Source organism: Macrosteles quadrilineatus, unplaced genomic scaffold, assembly GCF_028750875.1.
Source record: "Macrosteles quadrilineatus isolate MER2022 unplaced genomic scaffold, UCM_ALF_1.0 Scaffold_2__2_contigs__length_208266976, whole genome shotgun sequence".
Lineage (NCBI taxonomy): Eukaryota > Metazoa > Arthropoda > Insecta > Hemiptera > Cicadellidae > Macrosteles > Macrosteles quadrilineatus.
In genome coordinates, this window is record NW_026542595.1 from 33,088,666 (window position 1) to 33,109,670 (window position 21,005).

At 32.6% G+C, this 21,005-nt stretch overlaps 1 protein-coding gene across 3 annotated transcripts in view; it reads right to left on the bottom strand.

Annotated features, from left to right (window-relative positions):
- The window catches only part of LOC128987456 (hypoxia-inducible factor 1-alpha-like), a 120,155-nt gene that overhangs the window by 33,448 nt on the left and 65,702 nt on the right, over window positions 1-21,005 (bottom strand). For all 3 annotated transcript variants that reach the window (XM_054408304.1, XM_054408303.1, XM_054408305.1), the window contains one exon: window positions 15,000-15,147. In XM_054408304.1, the coding sequence (XP_054264279.1) occupies window positions 15,000-15,147 (148 nt within the window). The remainder of the gene's footprint in view (window positions 1-14,999; window positions 15,148-21,005) is intronic.

Genomic DNA, 21,005 nt, shown 5'->3' on the forward strand with positions numbered 1-21,005 from the left:
ACATACAATCAATTTTACGTCAGTTATTTTAAGTTTATTGTGGATTTTAGTCGTCAAATTACTTAACAATGTTCACCGGGCAGAACTTATTCAATTAGGTCTTTTAATTTGATATTTATCGTTTTTTTCCATTGTTAAGTGGAGTAAACATTGTTAGGCTAGGCAAAACTCATTCATTTCTACATCCGATCCCTAAAGTTTACTTATCGATTTCCGTGGTTATGTGATGTAAGCCTAAAAACGCAATGTTATAAGTATTTTAAAATTTTAACTTTAGGAGAATGACCCAGCAAAATTATTTGTTGAGATTTATATACTGTAGTAGATAGAATTAATCTTAAGGGTGGTTTTTATATTTAGGTTCTCGGAGGTTGTTTTTTATCATTTGGCCGATTATTACTCGTCAATAATAATGTGAAATAATTTAAATGTGATTTTAACACATCATTTTGACATATAGACCATACAACTTGTAAAGTAAATATGCATAATTACTAATGTTATACAAATCTCAAGTCAGGATATATCGCCATCTTTGTTTGTTTATTGTTAAAGTTTGTTGGGATAAAAACTGGTTACTATAAGTATGAGGGACCTGTAACTTATTCACAATGTAGGCAGTTAATTATAAATATAAAATAGATATTTCTTTAAAATTTAAACAAGTAAAAAATACTTTTGATATGCAAATATTCTGAGAAAAAATTTGCTTTGGGATATGTTATTACAATTTGAACAGTCTAAAACGTTTAAATTTATTTTCAAAATTGTAATAACCATATGTTTTGAATATAAATATAACACTATGTTAAAGAATGTAAGGTTTGATTATTATTTATAGAGTAACAAAATGTGTTCCAATAAATGTAATTGGACTTTTAAATAAAGTTGTGTTTATGGTCATAATACCCTTTTGTTTTATTAACATCCCACTAATTACTACTGTGTACATAAAAAAATGTCTTGAAAAATAAATCAAATTCAAATGTGTCTCCGAATTTGAAAAGCAAATAGCTCCATCTTATGAGAAGTATGTATTACAGATTTTAAAATCAAAATATTAAAAGAAACTATTGTAAAAGTAACAGTGTTATGATTGTTTGGTAATTACAATAAAAACTAATTTAGCTAACTAAAACTATGAATAATATGAATACAACAATAAATTAATTTCATAATTTATAACAATAAATAATAATTTATAAATAAACAACATTCATAATTTTTAACGATAAATTATGAATATAACAATTTTATGTAATGACCTGTATGTAATGGATATAATGTAATGAATTGTTTTCTTAATTTAAAAATAAATGTTAACATAACTATTTATAAAACAATGTTATACCTAGTTTTTATACAAAAATATTTGTAATAAACAGGTTCATAATTAATAGGATGTCAAATTAAATGCATGATAGTGAATATTTGTAAAAGGCATACTTGATTTAAAATTTGTAATGCCTCATAATATTGCTGCCTGTTACAGATTTCATTATTATGCATATTTACAGTAAACCATTTTAGTTAAAAATGTTTTTACACAGAGCCATAAACATTTTGTTTAGCCTACGTAAAAACCCGACGATTTCCATTTATTCTAATTATAATAACCCCAATGCCCAACGGTTACGGGGCATTAAATAATTAAATAATTATTTAATAATTTAATAATTAAATAATAAATAATTAAATAAATAATTTCAATAATTAAATAATTTCAACGGAGGTAATTAAAACAATTTTAAATTTCAAATTCCCATTTTATTTTTTTGGAGAATAAATAAACTGTTGTAGTTTGCTTGTTTATGGATATATTTCAACCAAATTTGAAAATTTTGTTCATTTAATACTAAGCTACCAACATTGCAATAAAAAAAACTCACCTGGTTATGTTTCCCGTAGTAGCAAACCTAACGCCTCTTTCACACGACGCGGCGCGCGCCGTGCGGCGCTCGCCGGATCCGGTGTAGGGCTATGGAAGTATATGAGTCCCTTCACACTATGTCCGGCGCGCGCCGCGCGGCGAATTCGCCGCACGGCGCGCGAGTTACCGCCGGATGCACCTTCAGCCGGATAACAGCGCCGCGCGGCGTCCACGCCGGACAATTTGGTGAAGGTGCATTGGTTCGGGACCGCGTCTCGTTGTCCCTCCGTCTCGTTGTCCCTCCGTCTACTTGTACCTCGAGGCCTAGGGACAACTAGTCGTAGGTACAACTAGACGTAGGTACAAGTAGACGGTGGCTCACCCGACTAGTTGTACCTGCAGATTTTTAGGAGGTACAACTAGACGTAGGTACAACTAGACGTGTATCCCACCGACAAGTAGTATCACCTAGCTTGTACGGATGCGACCAGTTGTCCCTACTCTCTCTACGACTAGTGGTCCCTCCGTCTAGTAGTCCCTACGTCTAGTTGTACCTACGCGTATTTTGCGTCCTTATAGTCTAGTTGTATCTATCCTTCAATTCGTTACCCTGTTTAATTGATTACTGCACGAGTACTTTTTAATAATACCATTAATTAAATCAGGAACTGCAGTGTTCCGAGTCGATTGAGTATGATTGGCAAATATTTTTCACCGCAATACGATGTTTTAGTAGTTTTACAAACGTTAATTGGAGGCTGAAAGCTACGCATTGCTGTCCAGGGTCGAAATGGCAGCTATAGTTGTGATTAAAATTTTCCAGCCCTAGTACCGAAAATCGCTTATTTAATTAAAACATTTATATATATCATTAAATATACAAGCAGTATATCCCTAATGAATTGCAATAGACCGCTGGCCAGCAATTACGTATTACTATTTTTGCTGATTCCTGTAAATATTTTTTCACATAACCTTAAAGTATTTGCATTGATTAGTGTGCATATCTTATAGTTTACAATGGATTTCCCAGTGATCAATGAACAATGAAGTGTACAATGAAGTTGAGGTCCAGCGGTTGAAAACTCGACAAAAACTATGCAATGTACTACACATACTTCTCCATTTAACATACACTGTAAATAATAAATGTGATTTTAATATGTTCCATTTGTTTTGATTTTATTTTCATAATTAGTTGTTATTTCGTCACCAGCATAGCAACCCGTTAAACCCATGTTAGTTTTAAACATTTGTAATTCTTTTTTTATGTCTTTTTAGCCTATTTTAATTTATAAAGGCATTCTGTAGATCGAAAGGAAAATACATTTCCACCGATATGCGGATATTTTCTCTGTGATGTTCACGAGCTGATAAAAAGGTTGTAAAGAAACATGCTTGCCTACATTATTGATATATTTTCTCAGTTTTGTATAGTTTGGTGAAAAACAGCAATCGTACCACGGACCGATTTCATCTTCGTCTCGAACTTAAAAATGATCCCGAGCTGAAAAAAAGTCATTTTCGGCCCTAGGTACGAAATATACTCTTAAACTATCGTAGGATCGGTGAATACTAAACTCTATCTTGGAATTGCATACACTCGCTCCTATCTTTAAGTTTACGTTGTTGCCATACAATAAATGTATAAATAAACACAAAAATTCACAAGTTTTGTTGTAAGTACCTATATCATGTATAAATAAAAACATACAATAGCATCATGTGTAAGTGTATTCTGTAAAACTTTAAACAAATATTAGTAAAATAGTTTTCAGGTAAACTATTGTTGAATGAATTAGTTTTAAGTTGTTAAATTAACCTCGACCCGTGCTATATGTTTAATGGAGTTTGTCCGGAAAAATACCATAGTAAAATTAAATCAAATAAATAAAATCAAAAGCAATTCATAACAAAAGAATAATAGATACAGAATGAACGTAATTTCTGAAAATCGACAGGGCCCACATATGCGAAGCCTGTGCGTGGGGACCAAGTTGACTCAATAATTGGCAATTTGTCATAGTCTTGTAACATAATTAACTACCACTACTATAATTATCAATACATTTTCAAAGGAGAAACAAACGTCCGATTATTTCTAGGCAGCCACAACAGATAACTTTAGAAAACTACGTTATAAGAATAAGAACAACTCAAAAATTAAATTGTTAACATGATTTGTTTAGCCTAACGAAGAAAATCGTGAAAACCAAATTTAACTCCCATAAGAAAAACATGGGGAGCAATTTCGTTTACGTATAAGCCGAGTGAGATAATAGAAAAATATACGCCGATGCTTGATGGCAAATCTGTGCGTGCATACCTTTAATTTGAGACCTCAATAATAAAAATGGTCGGGTAGCAGAGCCAAACGAATAACCCATTTTCTTAATTTTATATATTAGATTTAATTATTTATTTATTTTAATTATTTATTTATTTTACTTGACTGTTAATACCAAAGCAAAAGCTACAACTTCGTATGCGTCCGGATTACGGACTACACTTAACTAAATTTTATACTGAGCTAGGTATGTGTACACTGGCTATGTAGTCTGCAACTAAACCAAGATTAGTTTTACTAAGAACTAATAAGCGTGCGCAAAAAAGTCATATCTGGGTTATTTTTTTAAATGGTATTTCAATACTGAGCTTTAATTACGTTTGCGTAGAAGGTAATTAAGATGTTTTTTTGAGAAAAGTTAGTAGTTAAGTGTGAAATAAACTAATTTGTCAAAGTATATGCATCAACTACCAAACTACGCCAGTTTACGTAATATCCATAAGAATAACATATACATTTTTAATTTGAACTTGTTGTAATATTCTCCGTGACTAATACCGTACAAAAACACTTCATTATACTCAATTACTTGTTTTTGTAAACTCTGAATTTATTTATTTAAGATAATTGTTTAAAGTTGTTGTTTAAGCTAGTTAATGTTAGTTTTCTATAGAAAGGTAGAGTTTAAGTGGAAAAAACAATGATAGCAGATCTTGACAAGAAATAAGGAAAACCAAAGTGTAATATGGATAAGGACTGACAAAGGGACACAAGTACGTTGTTGTCAAGAACAGGGGTTTCTCAATGAGCTGCAGACAAGCCAAATTTTCCTGGCTTTTGTAGCAAGTTGTTTATAATAAATTGTTGTAAGATTGTATGATTTTTAAAGAAATAAAATAAATCTCTTAAACCGGTGACAAGTTGAAGGGGAGATACAACTAGCCACAGGTACAACTAGACGTAGGTACAAGTAGGCGTAGGTACAACTAGTCGTAGGTACAAGTAGTCGTAGGTACAAGTAGTCGTAGGTACAAGTAGTCGTAGGTACAAGTAATCGTAGGTACAAGTAGACGCAGACGTATGAGGTACAAGTAGACGGTGACGTTCCCGACTAGTTGTACCTGTAGATTTTTAAGAGGTACAACTAGACGTAGAGACAACTAGACGTCCGCACCATCGTCAAGTTGTCTCTACAGCTTTGGACGGGGTACAACTAGACGCCTGTCACCAAAATGCAGCAGGTACAACTAGACGCCGGTACAAGTAGACATCGCCCCATTGGTTCTTATGGGAGCTTTCACACGGTGCGGCGCGCGCCGCACGGCCTAGCCCCTACGCTGTCTCAATTTAGGCAAACAACCTGACCAAGAGGGTGTAACAGTTAATTATGAAATTATATATCGTTGTATCGGAAAATAATATATTTAAAGTTATTACAAAACATATATTTTTATGTTAATCCCATGCAAATCGGCCAACTTAAAGTATTAAAACAATTTTTTTTCTTTAATAACTAGAGGAGAATATTTAGTATTAAATTAATAATTTAGTAATTTATACGTAATGTAACATTTTTTTTTTATTTGTAGAATACAATATTTTCAGATATGACGAATACTTATATATTATACGTGAAGGCGATTTCTATGAAATACTACTCCTCTGTTAATAATGGACGGATTTTTACAAACGATGTGTCAAAATTAAATTGTTAAATTAAATTGTTGGTGCCCCCTTTCACCAATTCCTTTGGTAAAAGTCCTCGGGCTTTGCCCTCCGGCCATGAAAATACCAATGTATATCTTATGAAGACAAGATTTTGTTTAGTTAAACAGACGAATAATTAGTATTAATTACAGCTGTTCATAGAACACACATGATACACACAAGAGTTTTCGTTTCCAGTTTCGATAACACTGGAGTGGAGTGATTGGTTACATTATCTTTGAGTTGACTCTTTTAAGTCGACGGAAATTGTGACAATTATTCGTAAAAGAAAAACTCCTTTAATATTTTGCAATTGCTCGAATTCGAGCAACAGGTGCGCTAGTGTTTATATTTTAAATTAGCCTACAGTATTAATTTTATTTGAACTTTTGGAGTATTCATTTAAAAGCCACAACTAAACAGAAAATAATAAATAGGAGGGCCGTACGGCGCGCGCCGCACGAAACTGTACTAGTGTGAAGACACACGCTTGTCCGGCGCAGCGCCGCTTCGTGTGAAAGAGGCGTAAGTACGGTACTCAATAAAATTAACGTTATTTAAATAGGAAATAAATCTGACGTTTTTTAGGAAATATTTTAGTATAAATCCAGCCAGGTAAATGGAAATTCGCTTAGTCTGCAGCAGGGGTATTTTAACTTTTTCAGCAACCATTAAGCCCTTAGGTATCTTTTTAAATTGTACAGAATTAAGTTTGGATATACATTTTTTCTACAATGGTTTTTGTAATAAAAATGGGAGATTGACACAAATCAATCAGAATGTCAGTACAGTTTTATAAAATTATATAAAACGCATAAATATAATCATCATCTTAAAATATTTGTACAGTATTTTAAAATAACTAGCTTGTATTGGTGACTGGAATGGAATCTGACACAAACATGTATCATAGTTATTTTAACAACAAGTGTATTAAGATATTATTCAGCAACTCTAGAATTATTTTAGTGTTAGTTATTGAACTATCCCATTGGATTGTGTTGAAATTATTTTTATATGAGATTAAATTTAACACAATTTATTAATAAATACTGTATAGGCAATCTCTAACAACTAATAGGGATATGAACCCATAAAATACTAATCCCATGTTACAAAATGACAATTCAGGTCTGTAGGGTGTTCATTAATAAAACATTGTTAATAAACAAATGACATTTCAAATATCTAACCAAAGTGTCTATTATAGGTTACAACCAAATGAAATATCAAAATATAATTGCTCTAAAGTAACAAATGATAAAAAGGTACAAACACAGGGTTTTGAAAGTCATTAAAAATAATTTAAAAAAGTTTATAAGCAATTTTTCACTTATTATATCCAGGAAAAATCGAGCCTAGTAAGTTATAACATTGACGTATTAATAGTCAAAGGTTATAGCTAATTGATATTATGGTTATCATTAAAAAAAGTCACAACCACAGATGATAGTTAAATTGAGAACAGTAAAATGCTTGTTTGAATTGAAAGTTTTTTATACGATTTATTAGCATAATCTTGGGGTTTTAACTGTCAATATTTCTTATACTGAGATAAAAAATATTAATAATGTGAGTACAATAATTGATTTAATTTTTGTTTAATGGCCTTTGTAACAATGTATTTTATTTAAAAAATAAAATAATACAAAAAATGTACAGTACCACATTTTAACCCCCAACAAAATATTTTAAATCACACTTTAAGTTACAGAAATCAAACAATTCAATTAGCTTTTCAGTTTAAGTTTTAATGCGCTTACACAAAACAATTTCAATAAATAGTATAATGTACTAATACTGCATATACATGAAACGGAGCAATAGTGAAATAAATAGGGTTCACAAGGATAACTACATTGACAGAAAAAGGATTAATTTTAATTAAAGACTATAAAAATGTTATATGGTTTTAGAAAGGATCAGAGTTGTGTTTTAATCTTTTTTGTATTCTCATAGTTTCAATATTTCCTAAATACAATTATTTTATAATCTTAAACAAGCTCTGCAGCTTATGTAAAAAGATGAACAAACAATCTGAAGTGGTTACTATACATGTTACAAACTTTTTACACTCAATACAAGCATTTGATTTGTGAGATGAAAAAACTTGGTCCTAAACCTAAAACCATGAAAAATAAAACCATTAAAAATAGTGCCAGAAAGCATTACTATGTTAAAATAATATTTTAATACAACTCTAAAAGTGTGTGGTGATAAAATAATTAATTTGGCGAAGGTCGATAAAAGTGGATGGTATATTCCTAACAGCAAAATGTATCAACTCTTAGGAGGCAGTTACTATTTGAAATAAATATCGTTCAAGATTTGTGAGTATTTCTGAAACATTTGTTGCAGTAATTGGTTAGCCAACTGTTGTGAGGAAGAGGGGATGAGTGAGTGAGAGAGATGGTAAGATCACAATGAGGCAATAACACCATCTTGTGATAACCTAGGGTCAGGGACATACACATTGGAACTTGTATCTAGGTAGACATTGATAACACCATTGGCCACTCTTAACACTCAACTTATCAGCTGTAATTAAAAACTTGATGTTTGGGTGTAGAAAAACATTGTATTCTAGTAGTGCAGTTAAGAAGGAAATATTTTATAAAATAAACTACATAGTTTACTAAGGTTATTGTAGTTTTTTTCAAATAAGTGAACCATGGGTAAAAAAATACAAAATTAATTGTTCATGATTAACACATGTATAAACAAATGTTAGAATTTTTTTAACAACTTGAAAATTTATGTTTTAAGTTTCTAACTCCGAAATAAATACATTGTGATATTGGTAGAACCAAATTTAGGAATACTACTACCAAAACCTTGTTATTTAGCTTTGATCTATATGCTGTGATTCCTAGTTGTGTCCACACCCTCAGTTTACAGCACACGTCTTACAAAAAACTTTACACCATTCCAAAGAATGCTGGTTAAAAAAAATTATGTGTTTTAATTCTTTCAATTTTTTTAGTGTTTGCACCAGAAATTTTTCATTTTCCAGAATAAGTTATGGTATACAAATTGTATAGAGCCTTGTTTACACTGTGGTTTACAACAAAATAAATATTAAAGAAGTTTTTGAAAATGGGATGGAGTTCAGATGGTTGGACTACCTGAGAAAGTTACAAGTTCTTCAGAGAGAAGCGTGAGGAGAAAAAATTAACTTCTCTTTAAACCTAGTTTCTGAAGAAAACCAACACTAGGACCAGATATCAGTGTTGTGGTATATATTGCCTTTTATTATGTATCTATTGGCCCAGGACGCTATTAAATAAATATATGATCACTAAGCTTTCCTTTAAGATAAAACAAAATGTCAAAAACATTGATAACAGTAACAACACGTTTTAAAATTTTGTAGTGAACTCTGGTGTAACACACCAAAAACTATTTTTTAAATAAGACATTTTTTCATCAATTTAAATTTATTAAAACATCTATTAATACAGTAAAAATTTCTTTTTACAGTTTAACCAAAGGTTGATGTTTGATTTAACCTAAATATCTTGTCAACATTCCCAGCATCAGATGTCCAACTTAAAAATTAAGAGGGGCTCCAAAATTAAATTATATTGAACCTCGCTGAACTAAATTTATTTATGGGAAAGTTTAAAAGGAATTGTTGCTTAAGAGAAAAAGTTGAAAGCACTCAACATGGCCGGATCAGCGACTATGTCAAGGCTGACTGGTAGCTACTACCTTGGGCACTGCTGTGCCTGATCTTGGCTATGTCAGTGTTTGGGACATATTAGGAGATACACTCACTGACTCATAGTGTCCTCACTTGTGTCTGTACACATGTCCTGAATCTGGTTTTACACACAATGTTGATCATAGCGTATGCTACAACCCTTTAATGTTTTTACTAAAAATGCATAATAAATCTGAATGAGAACAAAACTGAATTGCTACGAATTTTCCAAAACAAGATTTTTTAACCTTCAATATTGTTTTCCTTTCTCCTACTGTATGTTTAGGTAAGAGCAAAGGCAGCTAAAGGGATAATTGTGTTTGGGTTGGGGACTAAACATTTAGCACTGGCTTTGTCTTCCCAGTCTCAGAGCAATTCAACAAAAATATTATTGAGTAGAAAATTGTTTAATAGTTAAACTTTAGGTAGACAATAGTTAAACTTCAAGTCCAAGCTATCCCTTCAAGTGTATGATTAATTTTTCATTACAATTTGTCCTTATCATTTGGTCTGAAGGGAAAAATACCATACATGTAGACAACATTATTTTATTGTATTTATTAAAAAAAGTGTTTGAATTAGCTATGCTTTGCCCCAAAGTACAGTTGGAGGGAATTGATGTAAATATGATAATACATTTTTTAGATAAAAAAATTTTATGCACAACTTAATTGAACTACACTTGGGGTTGTATTTTTCAGTTTGGGACTTCAATTACATTTTTATTGTAAAAGAGAGTCTACATACATCTTAATGGAGCTAATTAAAATAAAACCAATTGTTATAGTCCGCCCCTTTGGCTATGATACAAGTTACAGATCTGTGGGACTGTGACAGTGGGTGAGTCACTGTTTGTCAGCCCAAGCGGGTCGGGAGAGTGAGTTGAGTTCCGAGAAGGTTCCTAATCCGCTGGGTATCATAGCCAAATGGACGGACTATAACAAGATGAGATGCTAAGTTAAGATCCAATTTTACAAAGGTCATTCTCTGATTAAACTTTCCAAAACTGGGACAGTTTTTTTGTTGCTATTTGCTCCTTTTAACATTGTTTCACACTCTAAATTTTTTTTGTATTTGCGTTTGACACTAAATCAAACAAATTAATTGAATAACTATTTCCTAAATAGTAATTTGTTAAAAGTAACACTTTACATTCTTAATGATCATGAACAACACATATTGACAGAAAGTACTATTTATGGATGACGTATATTGATAAGTTTATGGATAAGTTGGAAGATGAGAGGGTAACTTCAGTTTAATGTAGAAATGGGGAAAATTGATCAACATTGGTGTCAACAATTAAAAGCTTGACAATGAACAGTTTGATTAAATGTTGACAAAAGTCAGTTGCCAAAGATGGTTTGCAACTGTCTTCTGCTGTTATCGACCATTAGGTTTTAAATAAATGGTTCTGGCAAAAGAACTAGCTGATCCTAATCAATATTAAGGCTGCACATATTTTCGCATTCACTTAGCATCCATTCTATTTTACCCCTAATCACATATTATTGCAAACCTCTATAAGAAGTAAACCTTGATTACAAGTGTGTAGAGACTTGTTACACAGCACGACACTTAGGACATGGGAGTGGGGTGACAATACAGTGTACCAGTGTGAATGTGAGGCATGAAATCAATGAGGAAGAGATAGGCCGCCCAAGGTCTATTAATACAACAAAGCCAGCCATCAGTCAGGTGAGCCTATTGGAGCGAGGCGCTGCCAGAAAACACTACATACTACATGTACGAGCAGTTGAGGCCCGAACAAAAACTGTACAGTAGAACTTCTCTTGGCCATTACTGCACTAATGGCAAAACATCTCTTTTAGTAATAGATTTTAGCAATTTTATTTTTATAATCATAATTTATGTGAATGGTATATTTCAACAAATTACGCAGCTATTAATTCAAGAAAAACTGGATTAAATGCTCCATATCATAATTGATTGACTCATTTCTATGATGAACTTCAGAAGCAGTCAGAAAGGAAATTAAAATATATTTACTTAACTACTAGTTATAAATGCACATTATTATTCTTAAGAGCAGCATTAGCTCAGTATTAACTTAAGTTCTATGAGACATCTTGTAAAACTACAGCTTTTTGTCAAATTTTGGTAGTTAGCGGTAATTGTAAGTTGGTAAAAAGTTTCTGTGCTGTCACAATATCCAGCAGTTGCTATGAATTTGTGAAATATTTATTTATCCTTTGATCTGATGATCAGCCTCTCATTGCAAACTGAAGGATCAATGAAAAAAGGCATAAAAATATTGAAAAACATCTAAAACGAGTTAACAGATATAGATAAGTGAAGTGCAATTATTTAGTAATATTGTAGTGTAATACTTATTATAGGTTAACATAATTTTAATGAATTATTGCTTTGTATAGTGTTAAATCCAAGTAACTGAATGAATGCATCCACTGTGACTGTGACTGTGACTGTGAAGTGACAACAATTTGGTTACTGAGCCAAGCTATCTGTTGAAATGTCATCCAGATCAGGACCAGAGAGCCAAATGTTCAATAGCAATGTATGGAAGGTGACAAGTACTACATTACGTAAGGTATTGGCTGTGGCTGTCTGTTATGAGTTGCCTAATCAACACCTAAACAAGCTTGAAGATAAGTTTAGCCTATATCAGGTGTATAGGTGTAGACTATTAGTAGAGGTGTGGCACTCTACATTGTGCAGAGTTAATATGGGTCTTGATGGGAAAATTGACTTTCAATAGATTCAAATATTAAATGTGCCTTTGAAATATTGTATTATTCCAGAAACTCAGTGATTATTCTTTACTTAAAGTTTTACTGTCAAAGTTAGTTTACACAGAAGCATGGCTTGACTTTAGGGAAAGCAGCAGTGGAGATGTTCTATGACACATTCCTATAAAAAAGTTAAACATTTTTTCAACCATTTGTAATAACAATTTCTAAAGACAAACTGATGGGGTATTGTTTTAGTTTTACAGCTTTTTTTATTGTGCTATGATATGGCTACGCATTTCATTCTAACCCAAAACACAAATAACCAACTTACACCGCATTTTTTGATTTATGAGTCCATAACCATGTTTTGGATTGTGGGTGTTGGTTATATTTTGTAGGTAGTAGCTACTTAAATAGTTAGTTTTGAACTGTAATGGTTATAAACTGTTTGTTGTTTAGTTCTCTTGCTAAAGGGTTTGTGGTAGAGGAAATAGTGGAAGATGGAAAAGAGGTGTCCTATCTTATAGTAGTTTTTTGGTCGAATTCCAATTTTCAGAAATGATGAACTTAGAAGTGTATACTTAGTAGGCCTACATAATAACAGTTTTATAATCCCCCCCCCCAAAACTAGTCTTAATTTTTGTTAGTTCGTACTGTGAGCATTTTATAAATAAAGACTCAAGATTGATTTTACACTTCAATTTCCTTGTTTTCCTATGCACCTTAAAACTAAACATGAATAATCTAAAGAGCCTATTATTTATTTTAAAGGTAATTTGTTATTTCCCTTGGTTGATGTGGACAATGAATGATTGATACTTGCCTTATGGTACATTAGGAAACAATTATAACAATTAGTAATCATAAAACATCATATGGCAAAGGAATTTCAGTGTAAAAAGATAATACAAGGCAAATTTAACTGAGAGTCTAGAAGCGAAAATCAGATGAGCCTATAAATAGTGTGGAGAGTAGAATGAGTGGTGCGGTGCGGGAGTTGGAAGGTTGGCAAGCTTGAGCGAGTCACATGGCATGAGGTTGGCAGCAATACCAGTCACATGGCCGGCCTACTGGCTGCTGCCCAATGCTCATCACTACCACACCAGCTGCCAATTATTCAATTTTAGACAATTGAGATTTATCCACTGAAATGTGTTGCCCGATTGCTGTTTGAGTTTTGGGTCAACGTTCCTTGTTGCCTGCATGTGTAAGAGATACACAGAGCAAGTTGTATACTCTAGGCACAAATCAAGTATCAGATTACATACTGTTATAGATACTTGAGTTGGTGTTAATATTTGTAATATTAATATTTTTATCTTAAATTGTGTTAAAAAAGGATAATACAAAATATTGCATCAATCTTAAAAGTACATTTTATATGTTTCCGTCAAATATTAGACGGCAAAGATGACCAAGAAGCTATCAACTGTATACAGGCAATATGCATTATATGTATATTTATCAATACAATAAAACAAATCACAATAAAAACAATCACACTTCGTGTAATTTGTAACAAATGTACAAGTCAAAGAGATATTCTTCTATACTAGCTTACATAACATATTTTTTGACCTGAATGTTTCATAAAATGTTTCATGATTTATCATAAAATGTAATGATAAATGTAAAAGAGTTGAAATTTAAAGGCTAATATAGAAGGTAAACAAATTTTTGTGTGGCTTAAAATAACATTTTTGTAACAAAACAAACCAGTATGGTAATTATCCTTTCATTATAAAAAGGTTTGACATATTGATAAAGCTTAAGTTGCATAAACGATTACAAGCTCATAAGGTCAAGGTTTATTCTATGAAGTACAATAACAGTGATTTGGAGGTGTTATCTTTGGTGCAAACTCTACTAAAGGACTGCACTTTTTCTTGTACGTAGTACTGTAAGTATAAAATTAAATCAAAGATCAGTCATATTGCACAATCAAAATTATGTGTAAGTAAGTAGAAAAATAGCCAAAATAAAATGATTTTAACATTTTTAAATAAACAAGGAAAATTACATAAAAAATATGAAATAGCTTGCTTTAAGCTAACATGTATAAAAGTGAATATTGGATGGATGATTGTTACTCAATTACGCCCGCATAGCTGAATGCAATTGAATGACATTTAGTAAGGACATAGTTTATAATCTGGAATAAAACATGGGTCTATTTGTGCTATAATACCTTAGTTTAGCCTTTAAGTGCTTTCCCCCAAGTTATGTAACGGTAGTGTTTTTCTTTTTTAATGGATGGATTAAAATTTCTATAAAATTTATCACTAAATTTGAGTGTAGTTATGGATGTGTAAGAAACTCATATTATGCTCCAGGGTTATAAATCCTGTAATAATTAACACTTGGAAAAAGTAAAATCTGATTACCATTTTAGCTAGAACATTGTAATTCTGACATTACCGTAAATATTAAAAATCAGTTGTGGACTTAATGCTGAAAAATGAAATAAAACATGTACAAAAATATTTGCTAATATAGGGAAAACAAGACAATTCAAGGAAACAAATTTCCATCCTGAAAATACACAGAAAATCATAAAAGCCAGATAATAAAGCTGTAAACAACAAAACATTAAAAATGATAAAAAAAGTTAAAGAACCTGTTAGTGAAATGAGAAGGTGACTCTGAAACAGAATAATGACATACATGTATAACCAGTAAATAAATACATGCATATGATAAAATCTTGTAGATCCCTACCTTGTGACGAAATGTACACACACGATGCTCTGAGGTTTATGGCCTTTGTTGTTGTAGATGAGAGTTGCCTGGGTGAGTATCCACATGTAACCTCCTCCATGAGCCAAGAACCTACATCTGCCCGTCTGTGTCTGTCCCTTGGAGTGTACTGTAACAAAAAGACATGCACATGAAAGGTAGAATGAGTTATTTATTTATATTGGTCATGTATCTCGATAAAAAATTCCAGTTATTATGGACAATCTATATATATAAAATCCAATCTATGTTTGTTTGTCCTTTATGGACTCCGAAACCACTCGACAGATTGTATTGAAACTTTCAGGCATTATCAAGCATTATTCAAGGATGGTTTGTGTGAAGTTTGGTGCAGATCCGTCGCGAATAAACTTCAACCTGGAGGCGAGTTAGCGTAGCGAATGAGCTAACCTGGAGGCAAGTGAGCGCAGCGAACGAGCTAACCTGGAGGCAAGTGAGCGCAGCGAACGAGCTCCAACCTAAAGGTGAGTGAGCGTAGCGAACAAACTTCAACCAGGACGTGATTGAGCCATGCGAACGAGCTCATCTTGAAAATGAACGACCATTTGACATTAAACCACATTAGGACAGGACGACATCTGTCGGGCCAGCTAGTAGTTTAAATAAAATTAAATAATAAACAGAAAGTGTGCTTATTTTGTAGGTTTTATGTCCTATGAATATGTTACTTATCATACTTTCATCCTACAGAGGTTTTGCAAAAATATTTTACTTGTTCATTACAAGGGTATTTAACATTTGACACCAGTACCATGTTCTTTACATTCTCTACTGCAGTACCATTCTAGCTGGTTCATATCATTATGGTGCGATTAGTTTTGCCTTTTTTTCTGAAAAGGATGAGAATAAAATTTGACAAGTACATTATAGTCTAACTATTCCGAACTAACTTGGACCAAATCTATTTTTGATTAGAGGGAATCCAGAATAATGTTCTTCATTTCATGTTAGCTTCTTAACAAATTAAAAATAATAATAATATTTTTCAATGTTTAGTTCGTAATAGGCGGATATTCAAAATCGCGGGTTTTGGAGTAGTGGGACTTTATACTGAGTGTAACACATTCTGTGTTTAAGTTTCTATATAGCCTGTCTCGGCATTTTGCAGCGCAGAGGAACGTACTGCTAACCCACTGGTGCTTAAGTGGTTTAATCTAACCTGTGAGTGCTAGTGTTGCATTCAGTCATCTATAAACTATTCTCAGTCGGCCGAAGGTGACATGTTGGCTCAGTTGGCTAAGACATTGCACTGACGAGCGTTGAGGTCTTTCCATATGCTTACCAACCGAAGTTGGTAAGTGTGTGTAATCAATATTAAGCTTAGCCTACTATTGTGTGGCTAAAATAAGGAGCAGCATTTGCAAAAAAAGGCGTCCAGCTTGGTTGGAAGTTGATGGTATTAATGAGTTTAACCCTTTCCCCCTATACAGACAGCAAAGTTATTGAAAAAGATATATAAAAATGTATTTTTTACACCTATAATCTATACAATGTTGTAAATAGTTGACCTATGCAGCACAATGTCCAAAATATTTTTTATTTTTTATATATTTTTTTAAAAATAAATTTTTTGTTAAATTTTTTTATAACTTTCGAAAAACATTCCTAGTAGGCTACATCAGTTAAAGATATTATTGAATAAAAGACCGTTTTTACCAAGATTAATGTTGTTATAAAGGGTGATTTTTTTATTGGTGCGGTTTTTAAAACTAAATAGAAAAATGAAAAACAACCTGCATTGACATAAAAATGCATTTATTTGAACTACAGTGTCATGACATTACATTTAAAAAATTATTTCTAGCATATGGGCTCCATTCCGTTCGCGTAGAAAGCCCATTCAAGAAGTCCAATTTTCGAATACTCTTTCCAGCAGCTGTGGTTGAATTCCGCCAATAACTCGACGAATGTTAGCTTCCAAGTCATTTAAAGTTTCAACGCTATCGGGCAATGTTACAGGACTTTTTCGTTCCTCAGCTAAACGAACTTGAAGTGGATTTAGAAAATGTCTGGTTCCAACAAGACGGCGCGACGTGCCACACGGCAAACGACACAATTGGCCTCTTAGCAGAAACATTTGGTGAACGTATCATCTCATTTAGAGGTAGTGTCAACTGGCCCCCACGGTCGTGTGATATCTTGACAACAGACTTCTTTCTGTGGGGATATGTTAAGTCTCAAGTATACGCTGACAAGCCACAAACTATAAATGACTTGGAAGCTAACATTCGTCAAGTTATTGGCGGAATTCAACCACAGCTGCTGGAAAGAGTATTCGAAAATTGGACTTCTTGATTGGGCTTTCTACGCGAACGGAATGGAGCCCATATGCTAGAAATAATTTTTTAAACGTAATGTCATGACACTGTAGTTCAAATAAATGCATTTTTATGTCAATGCAGGTTGTTTTTCATTTTTATATTTAGTTTTAAAAACCGCACCAATAAAAAAATCACCCTTTATAATCAACTATAACAATAGATGTCGTAATAATCGGCGGATATATCCGCCTACCGTTCACAGAGCCAAAGTAGATAGACGGATATCTGCCTACTGTCCGCTATGCACAAAATTATAGCGGATATATCTGCCTATAGTCCGGGAAGGGTTCAAAGGGATTGCAAACAAAACCTGTTAAAGGAGACGGCCAAAGATTTTTCTTTTAGTAAATTTCTGTATTGGGGAGCTATCACCTTAGGTGGCATGGTCAAACCTAGACCGGGAACTGATTTACTTATTCATTTTGATGTCCACAGAGTTCAAAAAGACTATTTGTTTAAATTTTTATATTTATATCGTTTGTTACCCTAAACATGACAACTCAAGTAATTTTGGTCCAATTTTATAAAGCTTGACATGACATAGGCCTACTTGTTTAGGGCTGGATAAAATTGATTGAGTTACTGAACTAGCAAGATCGAATAAAGGGAACAGAGTGTTATAAGGTTTAAAAATTTTCCAAAAATAGGCAACAAGGAAAAGACAAGAGCAACATTGTTAATGAAAATGCCAACTGGTATAAAGTGTGCAATGGTGAGGAGTATTATCTACTTTAAACCAGTCTAGAAGTAGGTTTAAATTTTATCTTAGGGCTATGCTTTAGCTTCACAGACATATAAAGCTGCTTTTTTAGTTTAATAATGGGATGTAAAATATAGACTCGAAGAAATAGATATCCCTGTAACCCCGTGACACTTATTTGCGAGGCATTCGGTTTGTCTTGAATTTGTCAGATATATGGTTTATATTGTCTTCATGTGAATTGTCACATATGGTATTTGCAACGGTTATTGTGTGTAATAGTTGTGCCTTAATATGTAAAGAAATGCAAACTCGATATGCAAACATACTGCTGTTCTGAATACAATAAGGTTTTAACTGATTAAGATCCTGACTGTAGAACGGGCACTCTGCTAGTTTGATCAAAAATCACTTTTTCTAATTACAGTAATTAAAAAATCTAATCTATATATATGAAATCCAATTTTGTTTGTTTGTATGTTTGTTTGTTTGTTTGTTTGTTTGTTTGTTTGTCCTTTATGGACTCCGAAACCGCTCGACAGATTGTAATAAAACTTTCAGGCATTTAAGCATTATTCAAGGATGGTTTGTGTGAAGTTTGGTGCAGATCCGTCAAAAGGGCTCCGCTTCAGTAGCTCTGGAGTTTCCCATGTTAACCTTATGAGTACTCATATTTAAATGAAATTAAAGAATCTTAACAGCTGGGTCAACCAAACAATTTAATTCTGTGATGTTCAATAGCATTAAAAAGTTAATAGGTTTAACAACAGGGTGCAGCACTATTATTTTTTTTAAATTTATGACAACAGCTAATTTGCAACCAAAAGGTGAGTAAGCGTAGCGAACGAACTTCAACCTGGAGGCAAGTGAGCGCAGTGAACGAGCTCCAACCTAAAGGTGAGTGAGCGTAGCGAACGAACTTGAAACATGACGTGATTGAGCCATGCAAATGAGCTCATCTTGAAAATGAACGAGCATTTGACATAAAACCACATTAGGACAGGACGACGTCTGTCGGGCCAGTTAGTCTATTATTCATAACACATTTTTTACTTGGCAGGACCGATATTTTTTCTTGCACTCGTTTGTCAGCTACTACAATAACACAAATGGAAGTGTCAGGTCTGAAAGTTGTTGTTTGGTTGCGACTGTAGCTTAATTTACAGACAACCCCAATGTTTTATCAGGGTTTAATTCCTCTGAAGGATTAAAGATACTTACTTCAATACTCGTAGTAATTAGTCTTTGTCTAGATGCATTTTTAAACATTAAGATTGCAAACTCTTATTAATCAGAAAATAAGTGGGCTTGAACATTCAGTTTACTTTCAATTACAAAAATACCAAGTTAAAATGACTTATTTCGGTGTTAAAAGGCTGAAATAACAAAGAATATGATACATTTATATGGGTGCTAAATACTAAATGCCGGGAATTAAAGTACAAGAGTAAATTTCACAGAACACGAATAACAAGAGTGACACGATTCTGCCAGTCAAGTTAAAATGGTTTTATGACTCAAAGTCACTGACCACAGTTCAAATCCTAGCAGACGTTATAGTAGGCAAACATTTTGTCAAATCATGCCAGCATCTTAATGTGTCCAGAAATAGACTTCTGGACAGAGAAAGATGTCAGGTTATAAAGATATTTTAGTAACTTTTATAGGTCTTGACTTAATATCAAAAATACAGTTTGTATTCATAAAATGTTGTCTAGGATGTTCACAGATAAATAATTATGTGTTGTAGCAGTTTTGTATGAATATGCAACTATTTTATTGATGTAATACATTATGTTACTTAATACTTTCTAAATCTGAGACCCCAACTCAAAATTCTATAGACCTTGAATTCCAGAAATGCAAAGTGTAAAAAATATCGTAAAACAATCAAACTATGATCTATTTAGAGAATACAAACACACAGTGCATGTTTTTGTTTCCCACAAAGAGCCCTGTAAGTGCTTATCGACACATTCATGAATGAACATCCTTGAACATCATTTTGTCTTTTTAACTGCTTGTAAATAGTTCATATGGACCATAGTTTGTGACGTTATATTTTGAGGATATTTAATGTCATGAATGTCAAACTAGAACTGCTAAGAGTGTTACCTACATTTGAATTGCTGTCTATAGGCTATTTATTATTTTTTGATCATTAGTAACTTATACAAAATACAGTTCATGCTTTAAATAAATTATACTTTTTATGAAATGTCACAGAATATTGTAAGACTGTTTTGAGACATACAAATGATAAAATTTCTATTCTATTCTATTCACATTCTGCCCAAAGCTTAGCCATGACAAACATGAATGGGCTTTCTACATTTATTAAAAAGAAGATACAGAACTTATCTTGCTGGTCACATAAAATTATTTCATTATTTTGATCTTTAGATATTAATATAAGAAATTGCCCATTGACTACTGTCTACGGACAGCGTAATTATTTTAAATTATCAGAGCATGAAGATTGTTGATTGTAGCTTTGAACACTTAAAGTGTTTTTTATAGCTTGTTTTGTTTCTAGATTTTGATAATCATTAAATAACAGCAAGTAGTACATAATCATAACAACAGAAGAAACACACAACTTATTTAACAAAATGGCAACTGATAATCTAAGTTTAACGTAAAGTTGTAATTTGAAACTTTTGACTTTTGATTTGTTGAGTCAAGGAGAAACGGAGACAAGATCACTCAACCTAACACAGTGAACTGATTGCGAGAAACTCAAGACCCATCATGGGTTTCTTGCTCCCAATCTCCACATAAACTCTCCCTCCCACAAGGGATTTACACAGAACGACACAGTTTTATGTTGCTTCATAAAACTGCTATCTCACATTAGGTTTTCTTCCTACTTTAACTTTCTTTTTATTACAGTATTTCAGCAGATTATTTTAGAGTAGTTATTAGAAGAAACTTAGAATAAAGTTA